We start from the raw sequence: 15,172 nt of genomic DNA on the forward strand, positions 1-15,172 counted from the left end.
TTCATGTCGGTCTACTTACGCCGCAGCACACCTGCTTACTTAATCAGCTCATGTTTACTACAATTCATATTGCTACCAAAACCGCTCACCTTACTTCGTATGACATTGCTGTGTTGCTATCGCATTCACTGCTTCGCCCTTAGGGCGAAACTGTGACCTTTTTTTTCTACTAGAGCACTGCACGGGCTTGGGCTTACCCGAAAGCCCGGGCCCGGCCCGGCCCGTGGGCCGGGTCGCTGGAACAGCTGGAAGCTAGCAGCGCTACTCCTGTGTACTTCCCTTTTCTTCTTCCGTCGTATTTTGCGCTGTTTGAGCAGAATGTATAAGTCCAGAAAGACCGAAGTTGCCTCAAACCAAAGGATGCCATTGTATTTCTTACCTAAATCAATGTAATTAATGCTTTCAGCGCGGTGTAAGCGCGTTCGCGACTTGCTGATTCTTCAAAGGCGAATTGGTAAAACGATTACTGGTAAGATAAGATAATTCGTCACGCGGCTGAAATATGGCACTGCGTACATCTGATTGCATGCATGTTCTCAACCAGCCGCCTAGCAGCAGCGCATTACACTGCACCATGGAGGAACGTGAAGCTGTCTTTCTCCATTTACTCCATCATGCGCTGCGATCAGGACCTGGCATGGCGTGGAGATCAGTGGTCGTGGCTGCGCTTCTGCTAGAGTGTACTAGAATACGGTTGAGTGGGACGAGCGGGGGGGGGGGGGGGGGGGGGGGGGATTGGCGGCGCATGCTTTGCAGTGAGGCGCCCGACGTGGAAAAATGCTGTGGCGGCGCGGCGACAGACGTGGATTGGGCCGCATCAAGGTCGCGCCGTTGGAAAGGGCTGGCGATACTGCTCGGCAGGGTCATTCGAACTACTTCGGGCGCTGGTATTTGCCATCAGACCGCTCAAATAGTGTTCATAATTGCATATGACATGTATTTATGCCTTAAGAATAAGTTCATTCATTCTATTATTTATTTTATTTTTTAATGCCACTCGGTGGTCTTCTTCGGTCTCGGGCCTAAGGTATAGGGGTGGTGGGCCGGGCCGGGCCGGGCGGGTAACGTAGATTATTTCCGGGCCCGGGCCCGAGCCGGGCCCGGGTCTCGCCATAAAACTTTTGGTCGGGCTCGCCGGGCGGGTAGCCTGACGTAAATTTGGGCCCGGGCCAGGCCCGGGCTGAAAAAATCGGCCCGTGCAGAGCTCTATTTTCTACTACAAATAATTCTAACATCAGATATTTTGAGGAATAGGAGCTCTGGTCTGTAGATTCAACGGGGGTTTTCCGTCTCTCTTTCTTTCATTGTCATTGTCACAGGAACGATTGTCATATCGCACGTGACGCCAAACAGGAACGGAAAAAAAACGTCATGAGTTTAAATGCTATAGATTTCCTGTGCATGGTTCGATTACAACTGCAGCCCAGCCCGCCGTGTACAGCATTAAACTATTAGCGCCAGGTATTTTATGCAGTACAGCAACATTTTTTTCAATATAAATAAACAAAATACTGTTTTACTTAGTATACGCCATTGTCCTATAAAGGGCCTTGTCAAGATGATCACGTTGAAGTGTTTGTATGTTGGTTTTGATGTCATTGATCTACTCTTCGCTAAAGTTAGAATAATGGTGAACACAGCAGGTATTGCTGCACGCGCAACGTAACTGTTGTTTATCCTTTCTAGAGTTTGCTTCTGGAAGCTGACTTTCTTCTGTAAGTTTTAGTACAGAATGCGGTAAATGTTGAAAACGTGGCATCGATATACTCTATATTTTTATACACTTTAAGAAAATTAATGAAGGCGTGTTTTATAAAGTACACTGGGATTTTATATAAATAGAAGGGCTCGCTTGTTATTAAAGTGCATATGGTCGTTTTTTACCTATATTTCTGCAAAATATGTTTTTTACTTAGAAAAAATTTAGGTGTGGTTGAAGGTGTAAATAGCCAATAAGGATCAGATTAACATTGGTATGATTCCTACCGTTCTCTTTGTTTCAGTTGACAAAGATGACGATCTTGCATTCGCAGTCAATAAAATAGAGAACAATGTTATACGAAATTTAGGTAAATAAAAACGACTTACACATCTTATTCAGCTTTTTAATAAAAAGAGGTCATTTATGCATACGTTTGTTACACATTAGAAAGTCAGTAGGAGGAAAAACAAAACAAGGACACGAGGAATAGAAAGGATGCAGAGAAATGCAATGAGGTGAACCAGAGCTCGTGACTGTTAGCTAACCTGCACGGGGGAAGGGGTAGGGGGATAAAAAGAGAAGAAGGGAGAAAGGGAAGAGAGAAAAAGAGAGACGAGCGCAAACAAAGTAACCGCGTACATTAAACAGCGACATGAGGCGGGGCTCTTAAGTCTACCATGAAGACCCGCATACCCCAGGGTACCTGAGCCGAGCTAACAAAGGCGTCGGCGCGGAGTTTCTTGCAAAGCACTTGACTCGAACTTTTTGTTCTGATAGGGGCCGATTTTCCAGTTCGTGTAGCACTGTGTACAACACTTGCCTCTCGTCACTATAGCGCTGGCAGACACCGATAATGTTTGTGTCTAGTGACAGCTGCATGCGTTGCACATGGGGCTATCGCCCAATCAAATGAGGAAGGCATAAGAGTTAATGAACGTTACGCCATGCAGCAAGCGGTTCAACATGGTATGTTTGCATCGCGATGTAGCCCAGACGATAAATCGAGTCACGGTATATTCGGGGACAGCGAATGTAAGCGACACACAATGAAAACGTTCCTTGTCCTGCAGGGGCAATATTTACTTTCATGGGACATCGAGTGCAGGCCGGCCGCAGCGTCAGTTCACGAAAGTGGAATCAAAACATATCAACTGCTCTTGAGTGCAGATCTGGCGGCTTCAGCGGTGTGGTCACTCCCGCTGATATTGCAGTGTGCCGAGATCCACTGAAAAATTATGTCATGTCCGTTGTAAAGATTTAGTTGAGAGATCTCTCAAATTTATGAGACCAGTTTATCATTGGGTCAGTGGTACATTGCATTTTGTATGCTTTATAAGGCTGCTTTGGAGTGGTAGAAAATTGTCCATTGTTGTAGAGGTTCCTGACTAATCAATTCCTCCGTAAACGAGAGGAGGTGTGTAATAAACATTGGGTAAGCCTCAATCGGAATCAGTGGCGGTTTCATGTTATGATAGGTCAGAAATGTCTTACAAAAATCTGTTTAAATATCGCTCAGCAAAGCGCGCAAGTGAATTGCAACGCAGGAAATCGACTGTCATTGGAGGAGAAACCACCAACATAGCTGGATATTTCTATCGGCATTGAATGAAACACTGAATGACTGAGTATTTTTTTTGTTTCCATTCACCAACGTCTTCATCTGTTTCAAATACATTGATTAGCATATCGTGTGTCGCAGAAAGCAGCACGAAAGTCCTTCCCAGTTACCTGCCCATGTGATATGCCACGCACACTTTAACGGTAAAAACATGAGCCAAAGAAAGAATTATCTAGGAAAAAATACTAATTTTGCTATGAGAAAGCTAAATACCGTGTTGGCTTAGCGGCTATAGTATTGCGCTGATAAGAACGAAGTCGCGGGATCAAATCCCGACTATGACCACCGCATTTTGATGGCGGCGAAATGCAGAAACACCCGTGTACCATGCATTGATTGCACGTTCAATAACTCCGTTTTGTAAAAATTATTCCGGAGCCCCCCCTACGGCGTCCCTCATAATAAGAGCGTGGTTTTGGCACGTAAAACGCCAGACGTTAATTTAATTATGAGAAAGCTAGCTAGACCTCTGTAAAATTTTGTGTGACTCTTTGTTGTAAGCATTTTTCAAAAGAAATTCCAAAGTTTAACACACTTTCAAGGAGCTACATCGGGTTTTGCTTCAATAAAGGCCTAGAGGACATTATAAAGCACACCGCTGTAGCTCTTGGAATAATAATGTATATTTCATGAAATTCACCCAATAGAGTTACAGTGGGAAAATGGCATTTTAGAACTGGGTGATAGGGTTGAAAACAGAACAGGAAGTTGAACAGAATTATTCTGGCACCTTGGCTGCACCTAGATGTGCGAGCACAGGTAAAGTGCCCGAACTTTCATCGCATAAGGGGCAGTCTTTGTAGCACAAAAATTAACAGTATGAAACAGCATAAAAGGTGTCAGAAGGGAGTTGTGACCTTTATTTGAACGTGTTTTTTTTTTCCATGTCCCCATGGTTTTCTGAACCATTTGTCGAACCGGTTCGGAACGGCTCCTCCAATAAGTTTCAGTTCGGGTTCAGTTCAAATATGACGAAAAAATAGCGGCTTGGTGCTGTTCAGTTCCGGTTCGGCTCAAAATGACAGTTCAGCTCCGCTTCAATTCGAGACCCTGCTCCCATTAACAACACTTTTATTGTGATTCGCACAATTTTATGATATTTCAGTGAATTTATAACAGGACAGTGCACACTGAACGTAATTCCATTACACATAAAATATCTTCTTTTGCATTTTTTTCCCGCACAGATCCTGTTAATGGGCCAATGTCGCTCGAGATGCTTTCATCATCATCCTTCCAGTCTCCTCTGGATTCGTTATCCGAAAACGACATGCCTCTATGGCTAATGTCGGCGCTAGGACTTGACAAAAGACCAGACACCGTTACACTGTATCGTGGTCCCTCCGGGTTTGTAGTGAATCTTTTGCCGCCTCAGACAAACCTTTACGAAGACGGCACCATTGGGGATTTTGCAAGTGGTAATAACCAACAAATGCCGAAGGCCTCAAGACAACTGACGCAAATGGCCACAGCAGGCGCTCAACCAGCTAGTCGAAAGAAGGTCCCCTGGCAGTACCAGACACAACAACAAAAGGCCGTACAGCCCAAGGGCACGAAGGCGTACAGTCCCGTTCAAAGCTACGCAGTGATGCCTCTACGCAATTCTGTGCCGACTAGGAAAGTTCAAGCCGCAAACCCGCAGCAAAGTTCAGCACAGCCCAAACTCCAAAGCTTTGGATTTGGACTTCAAGGAAACGCTATTACCAAATGGGCTGCTGGGGCAGGCACGATGGGGCCGCAAAGCGCGGGGCAGCAGGCAACAGCCCAGCAAATGTGGCTGAACGCCCAGCGAAAAATGCACGACGCCTCTCGGAACCAAAATAGACCTTCCCAATCCACACTTATGGCAGGGGTTGGGGGAAACCAAGAAAAGCAGATTGGGACTAACTCAGCGATGGGACAACCAGTACCTTCAATGAGGCAGCCAACAACGGCACAGTGGTTTCAGCAGCCATTTCCAGGAGACTCTGCCAGAAATCAACGGTTCGGAACGGTATCTGCCGAGCCAAAGCAGCGTTTGCCACAAGGTGCGTACCTGCAGGCAGCTACAAATGGTCTACAGAGTACCACACCAACAGTGCCCCTACCGCCTTTTGGGCCGGGGCAGTACCCTTTCCAGCACTCTCAGCGTCAGGCTGCTGTCACAGCTCCAACAAGCCCGAATGCTTCTCCAAGCCAAATAGTCACCGGAATGCAAGATCAAATGTCTGGCTACCAATCGCAGACAAATCCACAATCGATTGGGCCAGACGCCGAGCGTCAGCAAAATGGTGGAACAAAGACGACAATGCAGCAACAGTTTCCCAGTTCTCAGCAGATTTTGGCTGGCGCAAGTACGCAGCAAAGTTCACCAAGTTCAGCGGCACTTGCTACGCCACAGCAACAACGCGATGCTAACGTCGCGCAGAACAGCACACAGGGCCCTGCTCTTTCTGCACAAGTTGCAAATGGGGTGACTGCCGCGCCAACAGAAGCAGCAAAACAGGAAGGCAGTTCGACAGCGGGAACTCCAACAAATGAATCTGTAGCACCTGGCATGACTGCAGCCCAGACTCCAACGACTCAGAAGCAGCTGACCGAACAGCAGGAAGCGCTACGGAGGGTTGGCATAACGCCCAGTTAGTTTCGGGCTCACTGGGACAAGCGGTGCAGGACGATGAGGCTGCTTGAAATTGTCCCCACCCGAAAGGAAAGAGCCTGCAAAAATAAAGTATTTTTTTTCGAGAGTTATCTCTTTTCTTGTTGTATCATAGACCTTTGTGATATAAAGGTGACTTTTCAACTTCCTCACCGCTCCTCTATACAATGGCTTCAAAACATTAGCCAGACGCATTGCAATTCTACTAAATCTTAGATAAGGCCTCGCTGGGACATTTTCTTTCAGTAGTTTTGAATATTAAATTTAGCTTGACGGTATGCAAGCTATCGAGAGTAGTTAATTTTCCTTCATGAGAAATTGTTGCCGTTTAGCTTTGGAATGCGCCGGTGTCTGGTGTGTTAGAGCAGTTTCTGCCGCCATAAAGCAATGCAACAAATGCTCAAAGCAGTATCATTAACCTCTATCACCGAATTTTCAAGAAAACTATAGCTGATATATAATATAACTTTTATAGGAAAACGTTGTTTTATACATTGGAGCACAAAGTTAACTGGAATGCCCATGCATTTCGTCGGACACTGAAAATTAATATCTCGAAGCTGGTTCAGTACTGAGAATTCCTTCCAAGTGCATACGCCTTATGAACTCAGCGGCTATAATTCGGAGATTGAAAGATGTGTCCTGAAATAATTAATTAAAAACTTAATTAGCGTAATTATGTTAATTATTGAATTAGGCGTTTTCATTTCTCGTGTAAGTAATGACCGCCTCATTGAGTAGATCAATGATTATAATTGTGCTATCTGACGCAGGCAATTTAAAAAAATTTTGTGCAGCTAAACTTAAACTTCCTGTATATACAACGCGATATCCTTCAGAATGTATGGTTCGGAAATTTCTGAGAACTTGCCATTGTACGCGTACATAATTTATCTGCATGCTCTCGTAGCTAGGGTATACCTTTGGCTTGTTTGTTTCCAAATAAGTTTCTTTACTTGTCCATGTTCTCTCTTTTGGTCTTCGTCAATATTCGCGCTACGTTAAAGGATGAATTTCCACCGACTCAGGAACTTTCCATGTCGTTGAATATTTCATTACATGCAAAGTTGGTATAGCACTGAATCGAGGGCAGAGGTGAATACTAAAGAGTTTCTCTGTTTTTTTTTTTTTTCAGTAATAAGGCACTATAGTTATCACACCTTAAAGCTAAGGCGGCGCTTCAACAGTGTATTCGTGCCAATACAATGGTGTTATTGTGAGGAAGGCCGTAGTGGAAGAGAGAGGGGTACACCGGATTAATTTTGGCCATCTGCAGTTCTTTAATGTGCACCTAAATCTAAGTATACCAGTGCTTTTGCATTTTACCCCCATCAAAATGCCGATGCCACCGCCTGGATTGAACCCACGACCTCGAGCTTACGTCAATAAGCCATTAAGCTACGGTGGTGGTTTCCTTGAACATTCATTGTGAAAATATATGTAAACTGGCTCCAAACTTTCTCTAAATAGGCTACACTTCGCGCTTCTGTCTTCTGTTTGCCAATCCTTCTTGTATTTATTGTTTTATTTTCATGTTCTCATTCTACGTTAGTCAAAGTTAGTGCATCGTTATTATTTGTGCAGTCCCTGCAGCAGTCCGAATAGAGAGCGACTAGACAGTCAGTGGGACCTGGCGGGGAGTCCAGCAACTTTCGCTGAGAATGGATGAATACGATAGCTCCAGATGGCGCTACATTTCAGCCTTTGGTACATCACAGACGTTATCACAGACGTTCATCACAGACGTTATCAGGCATAACTTCGGTACGAGAAAAAGCGTAGTTCAGACAACAGATCCAGCAACAACAGAGAGGCCTGAGAGATCAAAATTCAGCATAGAAAGCTTTTATTGGAAAAAGGCAGCAGAAAATGTCCCTAACAACACGGCAGCAGGACCCGATGAAATCCCAATACAGCTAATCAAAAACCTCGGTCCAAAAAGCAAGGCACTGCTGACTAATGCCATAGAGCAAGTGATTAGAACAAAGAATATTCCCGTTGGATGGCGTGAAAGCAAGATGAATCTTATCTACAAAGGCAAAGGAGATAAGGATAAGACGAGCTCGTACAGGCCAGTTACAGTAACGTCGGTGATATATAGAATGGCAATGCAAGCCATAAAATTAGAACTGTCGAAGTGGGTGGAGGAAAACGGTGTATTGGGGGAACTACAGAATGGGTTCAGGCCAGGCAGACGCTTAGAAGACAATAGGTTTGTACTAACTCAGTGCATAGAGATTTCAGTAGCTCAGAAAAGACCTTTATGGATAGCATTTCTAGATATTAAAGGAGCTTATGACAACGTAGACAGGGAATTGTTGTGGGATATTCTTCAATACGAAGGCATAGATGACGATTTCGTGGAGCTGCTGAGGGAGATATATCGAGACAACCAAGTACAAGTGGCATGGGAAGGCCGAAAAGGAAATGAAATGGTGGGAATTCACCAAGGATTGAAGCAAGGATGCCCTCTGTCACCATTGTTGTTCACGCTTTACGTCAAGGGCATAGAAAGACGACTGGAAAACAGCGAATTAGGTTTTGATTTATCCTACATGCGTAATGGACAAATGGTGCAACAGAAGATCCCTGGACTGATGTACGCAGACGACATTGTGCTACTAGCGGACAATAAAAAAGATTTACAGATACTTGCGAATATCTGTGGGAACGCAGCGACAAATCTAGGCCTTAAGTTTAGCACAGAGAAATCAGGGATTATGATCTTTAATGAGCACACGAGTAACTTCGTGGTGTCAATTCAACAGCAAGTAATACCCATAGTGAAGCAATATAAGTACCTCGGCGTACACATAAACGAAGGAAAGAATTACTCAATCAACCACCAAGATAATCTGAAAATAAAGGGGAAGCGGAATGCAGCATTAATGAAACACAGAGCACTGTGGGGCCACAATAAGTATGAGGTGGTGCGTGGAATCTGGAAAGGAGTTATGGTGCCAGCGCTAACATTCGCAAATGCCATTATATGCTTAAAATCGGATATATTGGCGGGTTTGGAAGTTAACCAAAGATCAGTAGGCCGGTTGGCTTTGGGAGCACACGGTAATACGACAAATGAGGCAGTGCATGGAGACATGGGTTGGGCCTCTTTTGAAGTCAGAGAAGCACAAAGCAAAATTAGTTTTGAAGAAAGGCTCAGGAACATGGATGAAAATAAATGGGCAGCTAAAGTGCACAAGTATCTCTACATGAAAAGCGTGGACACAGAATGGAGGAAGAGGTCAAGGAAGTTGGCAACCAAGTACAGGATAATCGAAACTGTAAATAGACAACCAGGGGTCATCAGAAAGAAAGTGAGAGAAATAGAGACCGTGAATTGGATGCAAAGAATGGAAACGAAAAGGACAATGGAGATTTACAAGAATGAGAAGAAAGAAATTAGAAGGGAAAATCTGTACGATAACACAAAGGGCAGTGCCTTGCTATTTGAGGCTCGAGCCGGTTGCCTAAGGACGAAAACATATCGGAACAAATATTCGGAATTAGATGAGACATGTGTATGCTGCAGTAAAGATCCAGAGACCACTCAGCACATCCTAATGGAATGCGACGGGATCCACCCAGCGAGAACCGTAGGTAACGTGCAACTCCCAGAAGCGCTTGGGTTTAAAGTGGAAGGAAACATAAACAGATCAGCCGTAGAGATCAGCAAGAGACGATTAGAGTACTGGTGGAAAAAAAGTAGGGAAAAGATGGATGCGACCTGATCTCTTAAAATCATAGGCAGCGGTACAAGGTAAATTTTTGAAAAAGAAAAATAATGATAGGTATACAAAAATGCAAGATAAAGAACATGTATAGTATACCTGATTAAATCAAGCAGGCTAGGTGACTATTTGTCGCCGCCCCGTTTCAAAGGGGATGCCAATAAATCATCATCATCATCATGGTAGGGCGCGCGAATTCAGACGCGCATCTAGGCAGTTTGGAATGTCGGACAAAAAACGACTGTCAGAAAACAAACAAAGTACCAGTGATTTTGGAACGGGCTGCATCACTGATGTGGGGTAGGGTTGTGTAACGCAGATGTTAATGAGCAAGATAGACCCTCTGCTGAGATTGTTTAAAAGTGAGCTAAAAGCAATTTCTTTATCAAAGGCTAAACAATTAGTCTTTACCACGGGCGTGAGATGTCGCCTGAGTCCAGCGACGACACTTCAGGTATTGATCTGTGGAAAAAAATTCATTGGATAATGGATATGTATTTACACCAAGGAGGATTCAATAAGCCTTCTTGATCAGCATAGTAACTCAACGGAAGACATCAAAGGGTGTACCGGACGGGTGCAGCACTTCAACTGGCCTATTAATTGGTGCAAGCGCGTCCTCACCACTCTAAATTTTGCAGTCTAATCACCTTAGCAATTAACTTATCAAATAACCTTAATTTCTGAGCTGAATCAATGCAACTAGCGCAAAACGAACGAAAGAAAAGTGAGAAAGAAGTTGGCAGGACCGAAACCCATATTGACGAATGTTTTAATGCATCCCAACCATTGTTGTACACGTTCCTCTAAAACAGGATTGAAAGCTCGTTCCTCGTTTCTTCCCAATATTGAAAAGAGTTCCCGTTACAAGTTGCTTTAATGCGAAAGGAACGCGTTCCAGTTACAGTTCGAACATTGGAACTTGTCTTTACATTAACGTTACATTTTATGATTCTTTAATTAAAATATAGTGCCGGATAGTCCTGAGGCGCAATAAAATGAGCAATTTAAAACTCACATCGAACTACGTATATTATATCGATTTGAACATCGCCGGCAGCAGATTATCTGCAAATAAAAGGAATCCAAAGAAACGCTCCTATAAGATTTTTTTTTTTTCAGGGCACCGGACATATACTCCAGAGATGTCTAACTGCAACTTTGGTGCTCGTATATTACAAGTGCAACACATAGGGCTTTTTCCACTTCGGTCTTCAAATGCGCAGTCAGGATACTGGGTTTCAGATGGGCAAATAGAAAGTTACTCCCATGCACCACTATAATTAAATTTGTTGCACAAGAAACCACATCGAAAGAAACAATACATAGGCGTTTAATGATTGCTAATTCAATATTGCAGTATGAGTGGGAAAAAGAAATGTCCAGAATGCATATTCGCAACTTAGTTAGGTCCCTTGTTTGAACTCAGCAAGAGTTGCATCTCGATGTTGGTGCCTGACTGAGCAACCCGTTTCTCAAGCGAAGCTTGTATAGCCTCACAAGTGTTGGCGGGGGTGGTGGTGGTGATGTCCGCTAAAACCCCATCAAAAACGTGTCGAAAACTCGCGTCTCGTTCGCTTGGTATACACCAAAATTGGCATGGAAGGGTACGAATGTATGACTAAGATGAATGATAGATCATGACATCAATAACATCACATGCTCGTCAGTTACGTCGCGATTAACGATAATAAAATCACGAGTGGCGCATATCCGCGTTGGATATGCGCGTATGAGCCAGGGACAAGAATGAAAGGAAGGAAGGAAGAAAAGAAAGAAGAAAAAGAAAGGAAGGAAGGAAGGAAGGAAGAAAGAAAGTGAGAACGAAAGAAAGAAATCACGTGTGGCTGATACCGGGGCCGCACATTTGAGCTCCGCTCCCAGAGTAGAGCAGGTGCGTTCAAAGCTGCGCTGGCGCCGGATCACGTGACGCGCTCGACCAATCGGGGTCGTCTGGTGTGTCACGGGGAGGGAAAGGAAAGGAAAGAGGCTTGCAGCGTGCTCAGCCAGGCTTCTCTCGCCTCAGATCTGTTTCGGCGTCAGGATAGGAAGGCCCGCGCGTGGTGCGTTCTGCCGAGGAACAGGCTGCGTTTGAGCGACGGCGCCGCGTACTTGCTTGCGAAAGGGCTCGTCGTCGACGTGCCGATTTTAGCGTGAAGGCTTCCGAAGCCTAGGCAAAACGTCAGCGAAGAGCCGCAGACCCTGAGTTTAGGGCAAACGAAGTGGAATGCCTGCGACAGCGTCGTCTTGCCACAAGCTTCGCTTGCCCCCATTTTCTCGACAGGGGAAGGGCTGGTGATTTTTTCGTTAGCAATTAGTTGGCAATGTTGAAGAGTCGTTCCACCGAAGCGCTTGAGGGTACTGCCGTGTTGTACTTGAGGAAAAGTTTGTTCAATCCCTCGAAGGTTCTTCATCTGCGATAGCGGGTACTCAACTGGTACCAGCAAGTACCACAACAGCTCATCCTGTGAGTCGACTGGAAGGGTTCGGTGGCCGTAAGGACACGAGGACTGGAAACTTACCATCCGCCGCGAAGTCCCTCAAGTGGCGCTACTATCCTGACGTCATGGTTCCTTTGCGGCAGGCCGGCATGCCGGCATGGAGGAAAGAAACTACAGGAGGGAGCGTCGCGTGACAATCTTGAAGCCTATGAATAAAAACACACAACAGAGATGTCACGAAAAAAAATGTGTCACAGTCACGTGACAGGCAAGCGGTAGTTCATTGCACCTCACGTGGTCGCCCAGCCGCCCTGCGTGACGTGCTGTTCAATGCCGTGGAACGTTTACAGAAGCAACGCCATTCCCTCTGCCGTTCGTTAATAAACGTAACGAGTTATCGCTACAGCTCCACCGACCATTAATGGAACGGTGGCGTTACTAGCTCCGTTCCTCCCAAAAGGAACGAGTTCCAGGAACGCCGTTCCGTACAATACTGATCCCCACCAGCATGTTTGTCTGGCAGGTACAGCATTCATAATCTGCTCTATTTCCCACATTACCGCCAACGACACGGCCATCAAACCAGATTGATATTATTTCTTTCCTGATACGTACGTCTAATCTCCTTGGTTGATAATGGCAGTGAGGACGTTTTGACGGAGCAGCCCCCTGTTGAAAAATTGCCCATGGCGGCAGCCATGGGCAATTTTCTCTAGATCCCGGGGGGGGGGGGGGGGGGGGGGATCCGCAAACCTTCTGACCACTCTCACCCGGTCTCTCTCTCTCTCTCTCTATATATATATATATATATGGGCGTAAGTGTACTTAGATTTAGGTGCACGTTAAAGAACCCCAGGTGGTCCAAATTTCCGGAGTCCCCCACTACGGCGTGCCTCGTAATCAGATCGTGGTTTTGGCACGTAAAACCCCATAATTTAATTTTAATTTTAAGTTCACGTTAAATACAGCAAATTTATGGCAATGCACCGGTTGGTAACAGGACTATATATGTATATAGTGCGTATTTCAGTTACATATATAAACAAACTGTACTGAAGGCGATTGACCGCGCTTCGATGTCTGGGGAAAGAAGACGACGATGAGTGTGGTTGTTGTTGACGCTCTAGCTCGCGCTCGCCGGTAACCAGACCTGCCTTTCGGATAGCCTTCTGTAACGCCACATCGAGGCCTGCTTGAAGACCAACACCCCCATTTTAAAACATAGGCCTGATTATCAATACGACATGGTGATCTATGCGAGACCCACAAGTTAGTTCAGTTTGAATTCAGTAAAATTGTATATATATATATATATATATATATATATATATATATATATATATATATATAGATAGAGAGAGAGAGAGAGAGAGAAGTCATAAGGGAAAGGCAGGGAAGTTAACCAGGTTAAGCCCAGCAGGCTACCCTGCACTGGGGAAGGGAGAAAGTGCATCAAAGAGGAGAAGGAAGAGAGAAGTTGAAATTGTTTAAAATCTCAAGATGATGCAGGGACAAAATGCAATGAGTGCCTGGCAGATGTCCCTGACCTTGCACAGTAGCAGCAGTGCAGCAGATGTAAAGATGCGCATTTGCTAAAAACATTGTTATTAATCACTCACAGAATACTTCTTGGATTTCAAGTCTACGGCACAAGTCTATCGCTAGGCAAAGCAAGTGTACTGTCGAGGTTATACGCAAAAAATGTACCATCAACCTAAAGGTATTGTAATGTTTACAAGAAAATACGACCGCGGATGTGCGGCACCTTTCAGAAGTACGACCCAGTTTCCATCGAAGCTGTTTCTTTTCGGCGGTTGCAATAAGCTTTTCAGTTTCCTGTAATTAAATCGCATCGTTTAAAAATTACCCGTATGTGTCTGCTGTGTTGGAAATTGTTAAAAAGCCAGTAATTCATCAACAAACATTTTACTTCGCGTTCATAGCGTTTCACCAATTTTCCCTAAATTTGATCACGATTTTAAATATATATATATATATATATATATATATATATAATATATATATATATATATATATGCGCTGGTGTAACTCTTATGTAGCAGCAGCCTTAAAATGAAATGGAGAGACAACGTCACAAGTGACACATGCCGATGGCAAAAAATCGCGTATGCGCTGTCATGGTATTGTAATGGATTTGCATATTCTACAGGGTCGTTTTTTTCAGCATATCTGGGATAACTCGTGATTACACAATGAACTTCGGCGATCAGGCCTGTTATATGCTTTATTTGTTTTTACAACGAAACTGTACTATATGACTCGGATCTTTGGATTTCTTCGTTTCCATCGACGTAACAATAGACAGAAGACCATTCCATTAATTGAAGGGAAACGTGCCTATCGCCATTGGATTTACGCACTCAAGGTACACCCCAGTATTCGTTTCAATGAATAAAAGCACAAAACAAGTGCCAAAACCACATGATAGATGATAAGGCGCTTTCGAACAATGTGAAGCACTATAGCGTCCGCCGCATTCGTTTCACGGTAAAGATTACGGTTGCATAAGCTGCAGCTACCGGGAAGTGGTTACTGTAGCATACGAAGCAGTGAGTGACGTCACTACACTTTCATATGTGAAACCACCTTGCAACTGATTTCATTTTAGTTGTGGTAGGCCAGGCATAGTTAGGACTCTCGAAGAGCAGCGTGAATACGATTAGCGGTAAAGGAAACAGCAACGCCAGTATGCACAACGGCGTCATGCTCAGGCTATAGGCAGGACGCCGTGGTTGCTGTCTCAATCGTTCAAGGCCACGTGACATTTGTCTATCGTATCAGGTGATACCACAGCTTCACTGGCCAAACACGTTCACAGCGTGGATTGGAGCCCAATTTTTGACGGCGAAACGAGGCTGAGACTGCAAGGCTATTTCGACAATATCTGGACAGAGATTCAATAGTTCCGGTATTAACGCGATAGCATTAAGGGCCCTGTGTCACAGAACATCCGGTGTCGGCGTCGGTGTTGGCGTAAGCGCCGGCGTCCGTTGCGGAGAAGATCATCCCGAATCACCCCGA

The 15,172-nt window shown here is 44.7% G+C and overlaps 1 protein-coding gene across 2 annotated transcripts in view; it reads left to right on the forward strand.

The window, feature by feature from the left end:
• Positions 1 to 6,034, forward strand: part of LOC125943332 (uncharacterized) — a 69,535-nt gene extending 63,501 nt beyond the window's left edge. For both annotated transcript variants that reach the window (XM_049662487.1, XM_049662486.1), the window contains exon 3: positions 4,508 to 6,034. In XM_049662487.1, coding sequence (XP_049518444.1) covers positions 4,508 to 5,943 — 1,436 coding nt within the window. In that variant the 3' untranslated portion in view covers positions 5,944 to 6,034. The remainder of the gene's footprint in view (positions 1 to 4,507) is intronic.
• The last annotated feature ends 9,138 nt before the right edge of the window (positions 6,035 to 15,172 follow it).

This window comes from Dermacentor silvarum, chromosome 2, assembly GCF_013339745.2.
Source record: "Dermacentor silvarum isolate Dsil-2018 chromosome 2, BIME_Dsil_1.4, whole genome shotgun sequence".
Lineage (NCBI taxonomy): Eukaryota > Metazoa > Arthropoda > Arachnida > Ixodida > Ixodidae > Dermacentor > Dermacentor silvarum.